The 19,598-nt window shown below is 41.5% G+C and overlaps 2 protein-coding genes and 1 pseudogene across 9 annotated transcripts; all 3 read right to left on the minus strand.

The window, feature by feature from the left end:
- Positions 1 to 90: 90 nt before the first annotated feature.
- On the minus strand, positions 91 to 4,729 carry LOC115683327 (protein DETOXIFICATION 24-like; annotated as a pseudogene).
- Positions 4,730 to 6,730: 2,001 nt separating this feature from the next.
- Positions 6,731 to 11,475, minus strand: LOC115683328 (protein DETOXIFICATION 24-like). 8 transcript variants are annotated; one of them, XM_056315359.1, is made up of 10 exons: positions 11,236 to 11,429; positions 10,831 to 10,926; positions 9,997 to 10,314; positions 8,786 to 9,327; positions 8,390 to 8,476; positions 8,259 to 8,315; positions 7,866 to 8,104; positions 7,588 to 7,706; positions 7,242 to 7,328; positions 6,731 to 7,069 (listed from the first exon to the last, which is right to left on the minus strand). In XM_056315359.1, exons 3-10 carry the CDS (start codon positions 10,225 to 10,227, stop codon positions 6,992 to 6,994), a joined length of 1,440 nt encoding a protein of 479 aa, XP_056171334.1. In that variant the 5' UTR covers positions 10,228 to 10,314; positions 10,831 to 10,926; positions 11,236 to 11,429; the 3' UTR covers positions 6,731 to 6,991. The 8 variants fall into 8 exon arrangements, with proteins under 8 accessions (XP_056171334.1, XP_056171332.1, XP_056171331.1 ...); XM_056315357.1 differs by lacking the exon at positions 11,236 to 11,429 and adding an exon at positions 11,026 to 11,210; XM_056315356.1 differs by lacking the exons at positions 10,831 to 10,926; positions 11,236 to 11,429 and adding an exon at positions 11,440 to 11,475 and having other exon boundaries at positions 9,997 to 10,242.
- Positions 11,476 to 13,061: 1,586 nt separating this feature from the next.
- LOC115683331 (uncharacterized) lies at positions 13,062 to 17,367 on the minus strand. Its single transcript, XM_056315369.1, has 3 exons — positions 17,009 to 17,367; positions 14,453 to 14,971; positions 13,062 to 13,625 (listed from the first exon to the last, which is right to left on the minus strand). Exons 1-3 carry the CDS (start codon positions 17,270 to 17,272, stop codon positions 13,395 to 13,397), a joined length of 1,014 nt encoding a protein of 337 aa, XP_056171344.1. The 5' UTR covers positions 17,273 to 17,367; the 3' UTR covers positions 13,062 to 13,394.
- Between the last annotated feature and the right edge of the window lie 2,231 nt (positions 17,368 to 19,598).

Below are 19,598 nucleotides of genomic sequence, written 5' to 3' on the forward strand. Positions count from 1 at the left end.
TATATAGATCGGGGACCTCGACACTTCTAACCGAAAAATCTGATTGATTCGCTACGCTCCTTGTCAAATCTTGGAAAGGTTTCTTCTATCTTCTCGCTAGAGCTGATTTTACACGTTTTTCTTTCTTTTAGTGTGCAAGTCATCTAATATTGTGAGCCAACTTTTGCACCGTAGTGAAATTCATCACTTCCCACTTGGTTAAAAGCAGGTTATCTATCCACAGCAAGTAACCTATGTTAAGAGCACTGTCATGTCTCAAAGGTCTCCTTTAGTCCATAATGTATATACTGTGTAGATGACCTCAAAGGATCTGTGGCATTAACATAATCAACGGTTAAAAACTCTCATTGCATTTCGATGCTCCGAAAGGATTTGTGTTGGCATGAGGTCAATTTCATTTGCTTTCAACAACAGAAAAGTGATCTAGGTCCATACTAGTCGCGAAATAGCTGATAAAGATTGTAGCGACAAGATCTACTCAAATGCGGGTCCTGTTAGAACTCCGAAAACAAAAAGAAATTCTTGCGAATCCCAAACAGTCATTTCTCTCTTCATTATGTTGTGGAGGACGACTTCAAGCACGATTCAAACTCTCATCGGCAGGTCCATCCGATGGTTCCAAAAGCCACTGATCGAGACGCTTAGATGCTTCATTGATCTGCACAATGGTTTATACAGGTTGGTTAGCCTCCAAGTACTAAGAAGCTTTGAGTGGTATCAGATGACTGCCAATGAAGCAGGGAAATGAGAGTGAAATAGTTATTTTTTTCTCGTGGGTCACTGTTGATAACTTCCGCTCTTTCCATTCTTTTTAACACATTACCTGTTCTTCCCAGTTTGTTCTCCACGTGAGGAGCAAAAGCGCCAATGTCTGCGCTAACACACCACATTGCAATCCGACCCACAGGCCTTATAAAACAGAACAAAGGTTTCAGCCACCGACGTATGTACGGATAACTATCAGAACGAGTACTTTAGTTTGTCTCTTCACAAGGTTGATCGGGGATGGACGTTCTACTAATTTTTCAACTCATCTCATCATTCATGAGAAGCAAGCAAAGATAATAGTGATTTGAGCATACATCAGAATTGGTAGGTCAGCAAAAATGAACTGTATCCATGTTGTTGCTCAGCGCTCTTACCAAATTCTCGACAAAGAGCCAGTCATTTGAACATTCAATAAGTTTTGCTATGTCCACTGTAGTATGTTACCTTAATTTCCAGATGAGCCACGTATCCAAGTAATACTCCTATTGGTACTCCAACCAAATAATAGCAGCAGATGTTTATGATAGCGGCCGCATGTTGTAAACCGGCACCGATGGCGACACCTGAAACCGAAAACTTGTAGGTTGGAACTGGCTTTGGAACAGATAGCAAGCAGGAGATGTCTGTACTTACCTATAAGTACTGGTTGTACACCATTGAGCAAGAATGAGAATGCAAGTAGAATGGTGAGGCCAGACATGGCTTCCACAACTTCTTCATTACTAGAAACCAGATGCGCAATCTCATGTCCAAAGGCTAAAAATAGTACCCAGAACAACACTCCAATTAACAACGAATAGGAGACGATGACTTTAACAGAGAACACTGCAGCTCTCGCATTTCCTCCCCCTAGTTCATTTGATACACGCACACTGTACACGCAGCAATATGAAAATAATAGATAAACCTTTAATTATCAATATGATGGTGAGCATTAGCATTGTCACAGAGAGAGAGAGAGAGAGAGAGAGAGAGAGAGAGAGAGAGAGAGAACTTGCAAGTGCAAGTGCAATACATCTCCTAAGATCAGAAACTCATACCATGCCGCAGTAAAGAAGCCGAGGCACATCATATATTCCCAAGTATTGATGCTGATGCTGCAGGGAGAAAAATTTTGCGTCACATGGGGCTACAGGCAATGAGAATTTTTTGTAACCCAAAGAGGTCCTTACCAGATTGAGAATGCAGATATAGCAACAGTTGCATTACGCATATATCCTGCTAATATGACGAGAACAGCACTGTACCACAGCTCCAGGCTACCAACAAAAAAACATACAAATTTGTATCCACGGAATGTATGACAAGTTTGTACTTTTGTAAATTGATACTCGAGAATGAGCAAATTAGGCAATTTCCGGCAACTTTTCAGTAAAGTAGAATGGAAGAAAAGAACTTGGTCATGGTCGTTATGGTTCAGTAGGCAATTCCAAGGATGCCTCGAATCACTTTTTTCTTTGCTTTCATCGGCTTTCTTATTCTTTTTTGTTAGTAAAAATGTCCTCCTTCCATTGACAATAAGCGAACTACAAGAATTAGCATTACCAAAGCATGACGCCAGAAGAAAGTGAAAGCTTTATCATCGGTATGAGATCACCAAAGGCAGCTCTATTAAATCCTTTCCATGTCCGGGGGCACCACCCTCCAAAGACGTAGACGAATGCTCCAATTACCGTAGACCAACCCGAGACATTCAAAGCAATCATTGCACCGTGAACCCCCAAATCGAGTATGCTTACCATGATCCAGGAAAGTAACAAATGAAGGAGAAAAGAGCTGGCACACAGTCAACCAACTATCAAGTTTTTTAGCTGTGATTGGAAGTACATTTGGGTGGTATACAGAAAAACATAGTAGTAGACGAAAGGTATGAACCAGAGAGAGATTTTTCCAACCGCAGCCGTTACATCTTCGTCCTCGCCAAGCAACTGGAAGAGCGGAGTCGCCCATATAAACAAAGGGGGCAGCATTGTCGCCGTGACAAGATCTACGATCCATGATCTTTGCAAGTAAATACCTAGCATGTGGTATTGACCTGCTCCAAATGCTTGCCCACATAATGTTTCGGTTGCACTCGACATTCCCAGCTTTGAAAGAGCAAAAAGGGACTGGTAAGTAAGTCCATGAGCATTACATACTGGTGCTTAGTTAGCCAGTTTCATATAGGCATAATTCCTTCAGCTGAACTTTCAAACAGGACTGTTCTATGTGATGACACCATAGAGCATTGCATTATAAAGTAGAGAGCTCACCGCGTACGTTAGCTTCTTCAATCCCTTTCTGGAGGGTGTAATTTTATAATGACAATTTCGGATTAGACTACATTTGTTGCTAAATGTTAAAATGGGCACATAAAAGAAGTGAGATCGTGAGCTTACCAGAATCCCTTTCGCAAACAACAATAGAACAGTTTGTATCAATCCATAAGAAGCAAGATCTAGTTCGCTAATGTGTCCCATGTATATCTGTGTCACCACTAGGAGTCCATACGAGGATGCTCTACCCAGTACTGACGGAAGAATGATCTTCCATGCAAGCTTAGATTCCGTCCAGATTCTCCCCTTCAGGTCACTTGTTTCCAAAAGCTTTTGCTCCATATTTTCATCCATAAGCTCTCTCTAGAGGATAACGGGATGAATTGAGTCAATAGTAAGTAACAAAAGTAGTATCTGAATTCTGAAGCAAGAGTAAATTTCTTATGCAGGCTCGCTTTGTAGCCTCCGACATCCCTGTTGAAAGGGATGAACGTTTACAAGATGAAAGAATAGTGAATTTCACTTAAAATGAATGTAATTACTTGGGCCGGCCCGCTTAAGAAAGGATGTGCTTTTCACTGACTACTTTAAAATTATGCTGAGTGGAGTGAGTTAAACTGTAGGCACCCTTACTACTGATATTGAACAAAATTGAGCCAGGTAGTTCAATCACATGACTTTAAATTAGCATCATCTATTCCGAGAGACAAAAAAAATGAAGCGGGATTGTGAAATTGTACACAACAATGACTTCAGAAAGGAACAATCATCTAGAAAGGTAGAAAGTTGATGACTATAAGCAGACTTCATCCTTTTGTTTTTCAGGTTGTTTTGACATACATGCTCGATATACATTGGAAGCGCGTTTCTCAACAACTTAAGCTATTTGAGGAAAGAAGGTTTATCAAGAATAATCACGGTATTTGATAGATGCAGGTGAAAGGTTCAAATCTTTACACTCCCTTAGCAGTTGTCACTATGTCTATTGTCTTCCAGTTGTGGTTTGATATGATTACAGCATCATCCTGTTTTTTGCGGAGAATGTCCATTCTTCACAGGAGAAGTGTTAAGATAAATGCTTGATATACATTGTGGACATTTTTCCCACACAACTTAAGTTAGAAGTTGCCCAACAATTGGTGTACATATGACCCTCTAATGAATTTTGTCTATAGTTCTTACGTAGCAGCCAAATCTAGGCAAGAGGCAGGAACATTTGGACGAGCACAAACCAAGGGGCATTTCGATCTTAAACTGAACAGATAAAGTACACAAATACATTGAGGAAACTAAGCCAGGCAAGAAGAGGACAAGAAGGGAACAGAACTCACTCAAGATATCGAAATCCACAAAGCTTCACGGTTCACACCAATGGCCACTTAAGAGGAGCTAAAAACATGTTTTTTTGTTTCCTATTCTCTTTTCCTTGCATTGAAGAGTAAAAATTTGCTAGGACAAAGAAGGATATATTTGAGGCCTGCCTGACCTTTTGAAGTAAACGTCACTCGTTAAAGCAAGCAAGAATTCGACAAAAAAAAAAAAGCAAGCAAGAAAGTGGTAGATGCAGAGTCAGTTGCATCTACGTAGGCAAGCTAAAAGTCGACTTTTTAGACTTATACAAGTTACTGCACGAGGGTACTGCAATATTGGAAGCCAGTATATGGTAGCAAGGTGGTAGCAGAAAGCAATTGGACCTAGGAGAAAAAGCCTATGCAGGAGTAGCGCGGCGGAGATGCACTCTTTCTTCTGAATTTGAAGAAGAAGTCGAGCTTTCCTGAAGTGCAAATTACTATTAGACTTTCTTTAGATTTCAATCTAAAGACTTCGATAAAGGTGGGAATTAAACTTCTGGGCTACGAATGAATCCTAAACTCAAAACTAACTTCCATTAAAGGTCGACGGAATGGAATTCATTTAGCGATCCAGATAAAAAAAGGTATACAGCATGAATTTACATTTTTTCCCTTCCGTAGAGTAGGTTTTTTTTTTTGGTCAAACCTTCCGTAGAGTAGTTTAGTAGTAAATGTTCATAACTCATGATGCCAAATCTCATTCGTTTCGTGTAAGACCAACTTTAGAGATATTAGAATAATTAAATATTAAACCACGCCTCATCTAATAGCTTAAGCTTTTAGAACAGTTGGCTGTGGTCTTACCAAAATCTCTCATGGTATCAGAGCTGGAGGCCCTGAGTTCAAATCTTTCCGGGCCCCATTTGCCTCCCCAATTAAATATGTCCACGCTTAGTACTAGGCAAAAAAGACCAGACTAAGCGTGAGGGGAAGCGTTAGAATAATTAAATATTAAACCACGCCTTTATCTAACAGCTTAAGCTTTTATAACAGTTGGCTGTGATCCCACCAAAATCTCACGAGAAATATTATCCACTCTTTCATTAGAAGAGTAATGTGCCTGGAGAAAGTAGTTTGAGCTGTCTTTTTTTTTGGTAAAGGTAATAAAGTAGTTTTGAGCTGTCTATCTATGATAAATGCAACTACCACCCTAAAGGGTGTTATGGATATACATCGATTGATTTCGCATCACTTTGTAAATAGACTTTAGTACATCATGAACCGATTTTCATACCCTACATTGGTTTATCGAAGTATCGTGGCAGCTATATCGGCCACAGAGGGAGGATGGACCTGATCCTGCTTTTTTAAGTTCTTTTTCTCCAGTTCAGCTGAAAATTTATAACTTCAAGCCTTCAACAACTGGTCAAAGCTGAGAAACCATGAATTGAGAGCAAAAGGCCTAGGCCAATGACAAAGGATTTGTTTCCAACAGCAGCTGTGGGTTATATTAACAGGCTTTGAATTCAAAATGACAGTGTTACCATTTGCTAAAAACGAATTTCAAACAGACAACAGCACTACTAGTGTCAAATGATGCTTCTACCATTGAACAGGGGGCCAACTTGTAACCATCAAGGCTCACAATTATCCATGACTAACTTAATTATCACCAGTATTCAGCATAGTAGAATGTACACTAACTCGCGTGTTACACCAGAATGGCGACTCGAGGAGAACTGTGTAGAAGTTTATTCTGTTCATAATCAGATCCAAGAGGAAACCCAAAGTTTGAGTTTTTTTTTTTTTTTGGGTCGGAAGTTTGAGTTAATTAAAAAGCTTAAGCCATTGGCTTTTCGGGTCAACTGAATATATCGGTTCCTCCTTTTCACTCCAACAACTTATTGTGGATACTTCTTTCACACGTGCACTTAACAAGTAAAATATGTGAATATGAGTTTCGCAGTGCGAGGAGTACACTGGATTATTGCCATGACTGATGCCCATGAGTAGTTAGCCTTTGCCGATATGTGGCAAAACTTTTACACATGTTTCTCGTTAAGCCAACACAGGTCAGATCTACAACAGAGCCAGTTGCTTCATCAAGCATGGAAGGAGTGTTCTTGACACGAGAACCCGCTTTCAGGTTGATACATACAGCTGCACATTAGGAATATGTGGCAAAGTCATCTCTCATTGTGCAGAATGCGCTCATGACAGTGAATTTATAGCCAGGTCAGGAGCAAATTCTGCAGCCAATTAATCTTCAAGAATGCAACACATTGAGCACATCTGCAGAGGTACCTCCGAACACAGCTCACATATTCCGGGATCATATCTCAATGCTCTCCTTGAAAGTATTGTATACTCAAACTTATGACAGATGTTCTATATATGCTAGGTTTAGAACCATAGTGAATGCTGTAAATAACAGTGAAATTTACTTCCAAATTGGGTACCAAAAATTTCGTTAGCGTGAAGCCAAATTCACCTGATTTTAACAAAGAATAAATGCTTTAGATCCATGGCACCGCGAAAATAGCTGACAAAAACTTGCCATGCCGATTACTTGAAAGTGAACCTACCCAAAACCGGAATAAAGGAAAAGAAAAAGGAAAGAAGATGCTTCTAAAGTAGTCGTTCCCCCCTCTCTGCATCATGTTACGGAGGATGATTTCAAGCATGACTAATACTCTCAGTAGGTTCCTCTGGTTCCAAAAGCCACTGATCAAGACGTTTAGATGCCTTCCTGACCTACATAAAGGAACGGACATGCTCTTCAGCCTTTAGAAATAAGAGATTTCTTGAAATGAAAATGAGTATTTCAGCAGTCATCATTTGCATGAAATGAAGAACAATCCACCGATCATAGATGCTTTCATGAAAATTTGAGCACTTCAGATGTTTTCACTCATTCTAGCAGTACCTGTTCTTCCCAATTTGTTCGCCAAGTGAGGAAAGAAAGCACCAATGTCTGTGCTAGCACTCCACAAAGCAATCCAACCCACAGGCCCTATCCAAAAGGAGAAGAAAAGAAATAAGTCAATGAATGTTCATATCGATTGTCATTATCACGTAAATGTCAAGTTCATTTCTAAAAAAATTTAATCAGGAACCAATCTACTAAGTTTTAATTCACCTCATACACTAGAAATCAATAGGTCAATGAAAGAGAACTTTGACCATATTTTTGCTCACAAGATTTTCTAGAAAGAACTATACGTTGGAACTTTTCAATGTCCATCCGAAAATATGGTCAGGATCAAAGTCACCTTAATTCCCAGATCAGCCACATATCCAAGTAATACTCCAATGGGTAAGCCAACCACATAATAGCAGCAGACGTTTACAATCGCAACCACACTCTGTAAACCAGCACCGACGGCAACACCTGAAACCACAAAATCCGTAGGTTGGCACTAGCTATGGAATAATATGAGTGTGATTTTAATATACAAAATACACAATCAGAAATATCCCAAAATGTTCGATGCGATGTCTAATCAACCGTACAATATGCATTAGTATGAGCAAGACAATTTGCAGCTACCTATCAGTACTGGCTGTACACTGTTGAGCAAGAAGGAGAACGCAAGGAGAACAGAGAGACTGGACATAGCTTCGGCAACTTCTTCGTTACTTGTGAAAAGCTGTGAAATCTCATGTCCGAAGGCTAAAAATAGTGCCCAGAACACTATTCCAATAGCTAAAGAATTGGAGACGATGACCTTGACAGAGAATATTGCCGCTTTGGCGTTTCCTCTCCCTAGTTCATTGGATACACGCACACTGTATGCACAGCAAGATGAGAAAGATTGGATTAACCTACTATAATCGTGTTCAATAAACATTACTAGTGTCTGAGAGTGAGGGAGAGAGAGAGAGAGAGAGGAAGAAATGCAAGCACTTAAAAAATACATCCATTAAGGTCAGAGAATCATACCATGACGCTGTAAGGAACCCGAGGCAGATCATGAATTCCCAAGAATTGATGCTGACGCTGCAGGATACAAATCAATTAATGTCACAAGCAGCCAAGGAAAATGAGAACACAAAACCCGAGGAGTTTCTTACCAGAGCGAGAATGCAGATATTGCCACGGTCGCATTTTGCATATATCCCGCCAATAACACAAGGATAGCACTGTACCACAGCTCCAAGCTATCAAAGAAGAAACATACAAATAAACATGTCTTGCATCCTAAACTATGTTATGGAAATGGATGCATGAGAATGTTCAAGCAGATTGAGCAACCCGAAGAGAGATTATTTCCAGAAACAACTCAGAAAGTAGAATGCCAAAAGAGTTTGGGTCTCTGGATCAATCGGCATTCCAAAGAAGGATGCCATGGATTTAGTTGCATATTGTGATATATCTGGCTATCTTTAGATTTTTTCTTGTTGATGTCCTCAATTTCCATTTATCTCCATTTTACTTAACATAAGCAAGTTTAGAAGATTTAGAATTACCAAAGCATCACGCCGGAAGAAATTGACAGCTTTATGACAGGAATGAGATCAACAAAGGCAGCTTTGGTGAATCCTTTCCATGTCTGAGGACACCACCCTCCAAAAATGTAGATGAATCCTCCAATTACCGTAGACCAACCAGATATGTTCAATGCAATCATGGCACCGGGAACTCCCAAGTCGAGTACGCTAACCATGATCCAGGAGAGTAACAAATGAAGGACAAAAGAGCCAGAACACAGCCATCCAACTATTGAGTTTTTCAGTTGTGCTTGTAAATACATTTGCATGGTCAGCGAGAAAACAAAGTAGTAGATGAAAGGGATGAACCAAAGAGAGATCTCTCCGGCTGCAACTGCCACGTCTTCGTCCTCACCAAGCAACCGGAAGAGCGGAGTCGCAAATATAAACGCAGGGAGGAGTATCGTTGCCGTCACAACATCCACGATCCACGATCTTTGTAAGTAAATACCCAGCATATGGTATTGGCCGGCTCCAAATGCTTGCCCACATAATGTTTCAGTTGCACTTGACATTCCCAGCTTCGGAACAGTGAAAACGGATTTGTAAGTCAGTCCATGCTAGAATGAGTTCTAGACGAAACCAATAAGAGAAGTAAGATGATTCAGTTCATTTGGCACATCCCGTCTGAAATACTTTGGAAGGGGAAAAAGCATGGTCCTTGGAGCAATGTCAAAGTGTATGCAGAGGAATCTAAACTTAGATCAAATGTTTGCAGCATCTCATCTCGTTAATGATTCAGACACAAAATTGCAGGCATGAGAACTCACGAGCACACCTAACCACCGCACAATATTAAACCCTGTATACCAGCACAGCTAACTGATTTGTCCTGAATATAAGTTTACGTGTCCCACGAACCCATCCAACAGAAGTTTTGGGTCATATCCAGCCGTGGGAGGGCACCTTCAGCTGAAGTCTAAGACTGGAATGTTCTACCAAAGCTTGTTGGAGTTAACTTAATCATGCTAATAAACCAGATATCGAGCTCAGGTAGTAAACAATACTGTTCACTGGCTTCATTCCCCTGTGATAAGCTGGTTACGAAAAACTTATGCAAAGCTGAGTGCGTATTCAAGGTTTTTTCTGTCCTCACTGATGGGGTGCCTTTACCAGATGACTAATTCTGTTTAGGCTACATTAATGGCTAAATGTTAAACTAGCACATAAATGAAGTGAGATGAGCTTACCAGAACCCCATTCACAAACAACAAGAGAACACTCTGTATCAATCCATAAGCGGCAAGATCTAGTTCGCTAATGTGCCCAATGTATATCTGTGTCACGACCGGAATTCCGTACGCGGATACTCTAGCCAACACAGATGGAAGAATGATTTTCCACACAAGCTTGGTCTCACTCCAAATTCTCCCCTTCAGATTGCTTGTTTCTGAAAGTTTCTCCTCCACATTATCATCCATGATGCTCCTGAGAAACTGAATGGAAGTGAACCAAATTAAGGGACAAAAGATTAAAATTCAAATGAGTAAAACTCCCTGCACATAGACCTGAAACAAAGTAAACCTCTATGTTAGTCCCAGTTGCAACATCCGACTTCCTATACAAAATAGTTAGGAGTGAATGTTACTCAATGCAGAAAATGCTTGACATAATCTCTCAGTAGAAGAAAACTAGAATGTTCAAGCCTTATACAATCTAGACTCAAATGAGCAACAAGACTTGCTACCTTTACCATACTTAACTACAGACTTTCTGTTAGAGAGAGAAGGGGCCTAGGGTTGGAGGAGATAGATTGATGAATCTCTGCTAACTCGTTGCTTTGATCAGAACCATCCACAAAAACATGAATATGCTCTGCACTGATTGCTTGTCAAGTTTGCAGAGTGCACTGAAATATAATAAAAACAAGCCCACGCGGTTGGCTTAGTGGCTAAGGAACGAACTTGGGCTTGTGAATAAAGCGCTCAATGTGATTTGATTCCTCACACTATCAAGTATAAACAATTTGATGTGTGCGCCAACCATCCGAGACTCGAGAGCCCAAGTTTGGGCTCGCACCTTACCTGTCCATGAGGTTAGCCGTGTAATTCATGGACCCGGGTTTTCATTGTCATCGAAAGAGAGAGTAAATTGAACGTGAGGCATCCATGCCACAGAAACTGAACCAAAGAGAGCAAGGCAGTCCAATTAATTGACTATGCAGGAGCATCAACTAACCTCCAGAACAGGAAATGAAGTGGGTTGATGAAGTTGCACACCAAAAATGAAATGCAAGAGAATTTAGGAGGGCAAAATCATCTAAAGACGTGTAAGGAGCTGAAAGACTTGGTCACAACCTAATGCTTCTCTACACACTCGTCGAAGGCAACGGAGAATGGGAATCTTAAACTGAAACAGATGAAGTAAAACAACCCAGAAACTATAAAGTCAAGAGCAAGAGGAGGATACGGAAAGCACACGGAGCTTACTCAAAGACTTCGAAGTCAATGAAAATTTCCACAAGTCCTCATCGGTGGCCACTTAAGAGGATGTGAACAATACAAATAAAATATTACCCTTGCTGCCCTTTTCTCTATCGGATTGAAGAAGGAAATTCTGCTTGGAAAGAGACTCTAATATCAGTAACCGTTTTATATGAGAGCAAGCAAGAAAGTGGTAGGTAAGCCAAGCACCTTCAAGCTAGCAAGAGTCATCAGAGTTGTGAACTAGTCCTCTGGCTAGCCTGAAAATATCCGTCAAAAGCGTGCAGTGTACCAATAAATACTCTCGTCTCATAAAATTCGTAGTGAGAAACAACTCGATGTCATTGTTCTCTCTCCAATATGTAGTGCGAAAGAAGTCATATTCGTCCTTTCGCTTTCTATTCCTAAGTCAACACACGCGACTACATAATGCTACAAATATTTAAGTTGAACTGTACAGCGACGTGACTTGTTGCAATTGAGTATGCACTCCGTTTAATTTTACCTACTCCATCGAATTTCATTTCATCTATCAGTTCATCTCCACGAATGCTTGCCAAGTCATCGTGTTCACAAGCGTCGGCTATCGCTTCACCCACGGAGGTGGCTGGCGAGCGGCCTCCGAAAGCATACGAGCACATCTTTGACTGGACGTGCGAGCATGCAGAAAGCGGAAGCAAAACGTCCAAGTCATTGAGAAACGGCGACAGTCTATACATTGCATTTTTCTTGAAGGGCATTATTTTCTTTTTGAGCACTTTCCATTCTTAACACAGGCAGGCCGCAGAGCGGGGATTGAAGTAGTTGGGGTTTGTGGCAACTTGGCCGGCCACGGAGGCTCTTCTTCTTTCCCGTGAAAAAGATTACGCTGCAACTACCAGTCGGACCAGAGAGGCTCGCAGCTGCGAAACAACTCACGACATCATCAAATGAGGAGAGCAGAAGCTGGATGCACGGTCCAACCAACGATGACGGAATTATGTCTGTCGACGCATACTATTATTCATCAGAAAGCAGCTAAATCTCACTTGAACGTTGGTTTGGTTAGTCAACCCCCAACTGAGTATATTTATGTTTGTCGTCCGATACGACGAATTGCGACATAATTCGGCAAACAGGACCACTCGCCTAGGTGCAATTAGTGCTTGTCGAGAAAGGCATGCAAACGTGCACCTGAATTGCCCATCCCCTGATCTTCTCCACGTGTTCGATGCCTTCACTGCATCTGTTTTTTTCCGACAAAGTTCGCCGGTATCTAACTTTTCACCGGTCGAATAACCTCAAATGGCCATGCGAACATCTCTTCGGAGACGTCCGATCATATTGGAAATGGCGTCAACATCCTTAGAGATGGTTGTGGCATTTTTGACAAGGGCATTCAAGGAGAGGCTGGCAATGTTCATGCAAAGTGATATTCATGTTTTACTTCAGACTCCAGTAATGTCATGGCGTAGAGAACTAGCTTTAAGAATCAATTTAGAAGAAGTAGTCTAAGATAGGGCAAGAATTAGCTGTTGCTAATCTATTGGTGATTTTATTTTGTACTGTGCATTCAAATCACACAACAAAATTTTACACTCAACTCAGCATTCTCTTCTTCTCTTGCAATCAGCAGGCCTCACCATTCTCCCTCCCTCTCTCTCTCTCTCTCTTGCAACGTGAAGACGAGAAAGTCTCTCCTTGTTCCTTTACCTTAAGCTTAAACGTTTCTTCATCTTTTTTCTATTTCTTCTCAAAAGCGGCCAGGACTGAGCTTTGTAGTAAGCCTCGCGCGGCCATTGCAGCTAGGAGTTTAAAGATGCACTCTCAAAAACTTAGCCAAAAAGAAGAGCTATAACAAAGATCAGTCCTTCCTTGTCAACCTGAATAAACAAATGGAAAATTGTGGTAAAGGAGTTTACCTTCTCTAAACAACTTTCACCTGGTCGTATTACAGAAGATCTGACAAAAAAATTCATAATTGCATGCGTAAGGAAACTGCTTCCCGGCGACTTCCGTTGCTCGAAACCAGTGTAGCTCCTCCATTAGAAATACAACAAAAGAACAACAGCACCTGTACTCAGATGTTGGCATCCCCAAAAAACTATTCCTACCATTGAAGCTGAGAAAATCATTGCACTTGCTGCTCCATGTCAAAATTGAAGACAAAATACGTCTGTCACCACTTAGCCAGACTCTGTTTCCGCACTGCTTTCCAATGGGACTTCTTCCGCGTCATTTGACTCTCCTTCAGAAGCCGGAGCTGCTTCTGGCTTTGCAGGCCCTGGACCAGCTGATACCTTCACCATTGACGGACGCAATAGTCGTTCGCCAAGTTTAAACCCCTTGCGAAATTCTTGAAGGATGATGCCTTCTTCGTATTCTGTAGACTCCTCGCGCATAATTGCCTCGTGCAGCTTTTTTAAAGGAGAAGTGAAGAAATGACACTATCAGATAAAAGAATCAAAGAGTGCATTCTAATTGGAAATCTCGGCGGAAATGTTGTTAACAAATGGGATGGAATAAAAGTTTCTTGGAGTCCCAAACCCCTCATACCTCTTCCGACTATAGGGTCATTAATGTCTACAGCAAGTGTGAACTCACCCAGTTGGCCCAAACCAATCGAGATTTGTTGAACTTAAAAGCGAATCCAGGTCTTCAAGAAACCTGAACAAACTTCACCAATCGCTCGAAAGAGTTCATCAAGTACTCGACTGAATTTCGAGCCAACTCGGTAGTTCACCTGCATAAAGTCAATTACTCAAAGTTTGGTCAATACACCATTTGAAGAAATTGGAGAAGGCAACAGTTTCAATCGAGCATCTTCGATCATTGGAATCCCTCTCCCTTGGCTATTTTTGGTGTGGATAATTAGAAGAAGATACAAGCTCAATCTCTATTGTAGCTACTAGCTGTTGCAGATGCTGAAGCAGCCTTTGAGCATGGACTGGTGACCTCTTATTGTTTGAATAACCAACATATTTCAGTTCAAGGATTCTACCTCAAAAGATGCAACATTAATAGTTCTCCTAGGGGACCTCATGCAAGCTCGGATGGTGAATGGAGAAACAAGTTATATCTTCACTGTCTAAATGAGAATATAGTTATCGTTTAGAGCAACAGAACTTTTTTCATCATTGAGGTAAGTTCAATTGGCCAGCAGTCGATTTTTACCATGACAAGCAACCTAAAAAGTTGAACAGAAAGCAAGCCTTTCGTGTGAGGAGCAAGCAAGACAACTTACTAGTGGATCAAAAGGAATCCCAACTGTCTCCACAGGAACAACACCAAGTGAACCGAGAATTTCTATGAACTGCTTATATATGCCCTGATAGCTATTGTTTATCTTCTCTTCTCCCTCGGTCTCCACTTTAATCTGTGATTTAGCTCTCTCAAAGTTATCCAAGACAGGCAATAGATTCTCTACTACTTCTCCTTGGGCATTTGTTACCAGCGAAAGACGTTCTCGATCAGTCCTCTTTCTAAAATTTTCAAAGTCTGCACCAATCCTGAGAATGCGATCCTTCTCTACAGACAATTCAGCAGACAAACGAGCCACCTTACTTTCAAGAGCGGTTTTCTCATCCTCAATGGATTTTAAGAAAGCTTCAATTTCAGCAACCTTTGATTCATCGTTACTTGCTAGAGCTTCTTTATAGGATTGAAGTGATAATAAAACAGCCGAAGCAGCTTTTTCTTCAGTATCAGTAACTTCATCAGCGACAGCACCATCTTCTGAGACAACAGCACCATCAGCGTCATCCTGTTAACTAACCTGTTAGAATACTGTCATAGACAAGATACTTCCCAAGAGTAATGCTAGGTATGTGAGAAGGTATATAAAAGCTGTTTACCATATGATGGGCTATAACTGAGACGGGTTTCTAGAGAAGTAGTTCAAAAATACAGAAGGGTTGGCTTGGTCAAATGTTCTTTAGAACTAAGCCACAACACTTATTAAACCAAATTTTGGAAACCTTGTTAGTATATACAATTTGGAAGACGCAATGTCTCAGGTTTTCTACCAAAATCAACTTCAAAGAGCAACAGTGACCGACTACACAACCGATTCTCTGCTTGATACAAGTCAGGAGGACATGAACAAGCATCTGTCCTTCAGAGCCCATTCACATAATTATTACACTGCTGGCAAAAATCCCAAAGAGCAATTTCCAATTAACCCAACAAATCTTACATGATCAAATGAAGATGTGATCATCCAGTTCCTCTTTCTTTTTCTTTTTTTTTCATAGGTAAATAGAAACTCAATATAGGATGAGGTGCAACCCATACACAAATCAATCTCAAAAAACAAAAACTCAATTACAAGACAAAGCACCTACAATGTCGATAAATGCATTCACATCGACAAGCAATTTTCCACTTTCTCTTCTCTTAACTTAGCTCCTTCTTCAAAATGATCATTCAGTTGTCCCCTCTTTCAATAGAAGGAGAACCGGTGTTGAGAAGGAAATTAAAAAGTAAAGAAAGCCAGACAACCGCAGGAACTATGTCAAAGAGATTTAACCCTCAAACCACACCAAATATATATTAGCCAAATTATCCGAGAAAAGTTCACACGGACTACAAAATGTTGACCTTTTAAAACCGAAAAGTATATGATGTTAGAAAGCATTTATATATTGGATAATAAATTGATAAGTGAGGCAATACATCATCTCCTTCCTGTCACGCTGAAAGAAGTTTAGTCCCAGTTTCAATTCCTAGAGGCTTGGGTAAAACGTAAGAATTCTCCAGCTATTCGCCAGTTTCACCTAGACATTGTTAAAACCCACTGGAATTGCTATATATTTTGATGCTGTAGATTTAGAGATTTATTGTGCTATACTTTCTCATAGTGGTGCTCGATACTCTAATGTGTCAATGATATAGATAAGAAAATGTATGTAGAGTCATTCCAGAGTTTTCTCAGAATCATAGTTAACTAAAAGAAAAGTTTCATATATGATTTAAGGAAAAAGGATAGTTTCTTTCCAATTAAAATAACTATTCGTTGATATATTTGCTGTTTAGAGGCTATTGTAATTGAAAGAAACCTCTACATGTAAAAGTTAGATAAGCAAAAGCTGAGAAAGCGTACCGAGATGGAGAGACCGCAGTTTATTAATCAGACTCGAACAAAATCAGCTCCTATCTTTTCTGCTATAACAAATGGCTAAGCTCATTACTGGAGATGCTAAGACTGTCTTTAAAGTAATGTCATCTTCCAAAAGCACAGCAAAGCACATGAGAAACCCAATCTCCAATGGCTCATTTCCATCTAACCTCTATCTAGTATATTCTGACATATCTCTGACTAATAACCCCGTATTCAGATACTCAACTTTGGCTAGACCATAGATGATGATCCTACTCATTGATTATATTCCAGTTCAATCCTTAAAGACACTCATCACGATTCTTTCGAAAGCAAAAGGTAGCCTCTGATCTTCAATATCGATCTGGAGAAAGCGTCAGTGTCCAAACTCCCACAATTAACTGTACCCAGATAGTTTTTAAATTCAGCTTCTCAATCAAAAGAACAGCATTCCCAACAATGCATCATATTATTCAGCTGACTAAAGAACAGACAACTTTCATGAATTGCATCAAAGCTATGGTCAACTGAAATCACTCACTCCTCCAGTACAACCTTCTCTGCATCCTCATTTCATCCCAAGAACAACTCGCAACCTTAAAGATGTCACCCAATTGCCCACTCGCAGCTTCTCACATATTCAGATAAGAAAAACGAAACAAAAAAAGAAAAAGATCGAACTAATCCATGGAGAGGACGCACCTCGACCTGCGGTTCCAGGACCTCCTCCTCGGTCTCGATGGCTTCTGCATCGCCGGCGGCGGCGGCGGAGGGCACGAAACCGGCCAACCGGAGGGCAGAAACGCCGGAGGAGAAAGCAACGGAGCCGACGCGAGCCTGCGCGAAGCTCCGCCTCCTGAACGAGACGCGGGCCCTCGCCGCGGGCGCCGACGACGACGCGGCGGAGGCGGCCGCCCGCGGCGGGGCTCTGGCGACGGTGGCCGGAGTTGTCGCGACGGTGGCCATGGGGGAGGAGGAGGAGGGGATAAGGGGGAGCGACCGAATCGAAAAACAAACGGTGGGTGGAACTAACGATTTCCCCAGCAACCAAAGCCACGGAGAGAGAGAGAGGGACTTCGGAGGGTTCAGATTTGATAGCGCGAGGGGGGATCCACCGTACGGTCGAAGCGGGCCGTTGGATTTCGGTCCGGTCTTCAAATCGGACGGTCCGCGCCGCGTCGGAGGTGGGATTTTCGATTTAGGTGGAAACAGCGAGAAGCTTCTAGCTTTTTCGGACAGTGCATGTCTAGGGTTAAGCATACGCAAGCGTCTTAGATCAAGAGCTATACAATACTACAATTAATGCCCTTTTCGTTTAGATGAGTTCTTCGATGCTCGGTGGTGTGTTCGCTGAACTTTTTTGCTGCCGATCAACTGAGCTATCTATTTTTGTTTCACCGGTTCCTCCTTGCGACGAAATATCTTCCACCGGAAGCTATTCTTCGACTTTTAATTGGAGGAGATTAGGGTTCTGCAATGGCTCCGGACAGGAAATATCCAGGCGAACGAGGGAATCGACAACTTTATATAGAACGGGACGGGAATTCAATCGACGACACAGATCGGAAAATTATAAATTCAAGAAAGTAACCAAATGTAAATAAACTATGCCGGAATTTAATCGAAGATGCAGCTTGAGAATATGAAAGACACTATGGCGAAATATAATAGATGATGCAGCACTCGGGATTGAGATTACACGCCGGAATTTGATTGATGACTCGAATAAAAAAGCTACAGCTAAGAAAATAAATTGCAATGCGGGACAGTAAAGTACTAGAAGATGGTGAATTTGTTTGATTTGCGCGAGGGGCCTTCTAGTAGGCGACCGGTGATATTTATAATGATCTTGTGGCGACTGCTTCCCGGTTTCCAGCATTTGCATTTTCCCAAAGCGGTTTCTATCAATTGCTTCCATGTTGCTCCATCTCCGAGAATTTCGTGCCCATGCTTTCGCGGTGCCATGATTCTGCTCCCAAGCGGTTGCTTTTACTGGACTGACTGCTCCATGACTTCACTTTGGACGGTTGTTGCCCCGCGCTTCAAGTAATGACTATCCCACGATTTTGTTCCTGAGTGGTGACCGTCCCCTTCCAAAAATATACCCCTATTTCTTCTTGATCTCAACTGCTTTTCTATTCTGAACTTTGCAGTCATGCTTCCATGCTCCCTAAGTGAACATCTGCCAGTTTATCTCGAACTGCTAAACCATAATCCTAGACCTTCTCATGCTTCTGAAGAACTTAGATGGCTTTTTGCTATTTACTCATAGCCAGTATTCATATTGATATTTGCTAGCAGTCCATCGTTGTGCATCGACACAACTGAATATGTGTCACCGATGTGTATCAATGTCGATAAGCTAATATCAATTTCTATAGTCGTCGACAAGATGTCACGTGCGTGATGATGTTCACGTGTTTCTCATGTAACTGTCCATGCTTATATGTCAAGCACGTGCTTGTTCATGTCGATGCCCGATTATTTTCTGTGTAAACAATTTCGAAGAGATGTACAGTTTCTATCAAATAACATCCTTGAATGTTCAACCTCGAGGGAGAAAGTGCCGAAGCATGAGTGTGTGTGGGGGATGCCTCGAATGGGCCGGCCAAGAGTCCTATTTCATAATCATATAGTCCCAGCTCGACTTAAATTATGATTTGATATTAGCCATTAGGTGGTTGGTTGAGATGGAACTATGGTTGGTGAGGACGATGAGATTGAAATGGAAGGTGGAGATTAGATGGATTAGGAATGGATGGATGATATTAAAAGGATTTAAGTGAGTCGAGTGCGACGCGTGTGCGGGGTTCTGCATAATCCCATGCATGTTTGTCCGTGATAATGAGATGGAAAGGCTATGTGATCGGCATGTGATTCTAGCATGTGCGTGGCATGCGACCGAGGCATGTGCGTGGCACATGACCGAGGATGAGCAAGTGGCGCATGACCTAACCCTGCCGGCGTAGTTGACAAGACATGGGCACGGATGTCAGAGCTCTATTAAACGGCCAAGACAGACCCAAATGTCGCCCCTTGATTGAGATGAACTCTAGAATTGACAGGTCTAGATATCTTGCAATTTTTTGAGGTAATTGTGGTACTAGTTTAGAATGACCGGTCGTCGTCTGGACCTCGAAATTCCCATAATTTTGGAATGCACAATCCCTGCCTCCTTGAGCTATTTTTAAGCTCCAAGAGTGTTGGAAGTTTGATTCCGAGTTCATCTCCCATGTCGGACTTGTGTTTGAGCTCCAAGATAGTTGGAAAGTTAAGTTCGGGCCTCATCTCG

This window comes from Syzygium oleosum, unplaced genomic scaffold, assembly GCF_021117445.2.
Source record: "Syzygium oleosum isolate NSW1041296 unplaced genomic scaffold, Sole_v2.1 Sole_v2.10, whole genome shotgun sequence".
Classification (NCBI taxonomy): domain Eukaryota; kingdom Viridiplantae; phylum Streptophyta; class Magnoliopsida; order Myrtales; family Myrtaceae; genus Syzygium; species Syzygium oleosum.

Coding starts and splice junctions, on each gene's coding strand:
- LOC115683328 (XM_056315356.1), bottom strand. CDS start 11,460: ATGACTCTTGCTAGCTTGAAG. Junction 9,328..9,996: donor TGTTTGTGAATGGGGTTCTG/GTAAGCTCATCT, acceptor ACTGTTCCGAAG/CTGGGAATGTCAAGTGCAAC. Junction 7,070..7,241: donor GAACAAATTGGGAAGAACAG/GTACTGCTAGAA, acceptor TCCTTTATGTAG/GTCAGGAAGGCATCTAAACG.
- LOC115683331 (XM_056315369.1), bottom strand. CDS start 17,272: ATGGCCACCGTCGCGACAACTCCGGCCACCGTCGCCAGAGCCCCGCCG. Junction 14,972..17,008: donor TCCTGGAACCGCAGGTCGAG/GTGCGTCCTCTC, acceptor GTTAGTTAACAG/GATGACGCTGATGGTGCTGT. Junction 13,626..14,452: donor GGATTCCTTTTGATCCACTA/GTAAGTTGTCTT, acceptor CCTTTAAAAAAG/CTGCACGAGGCAATTATGCG.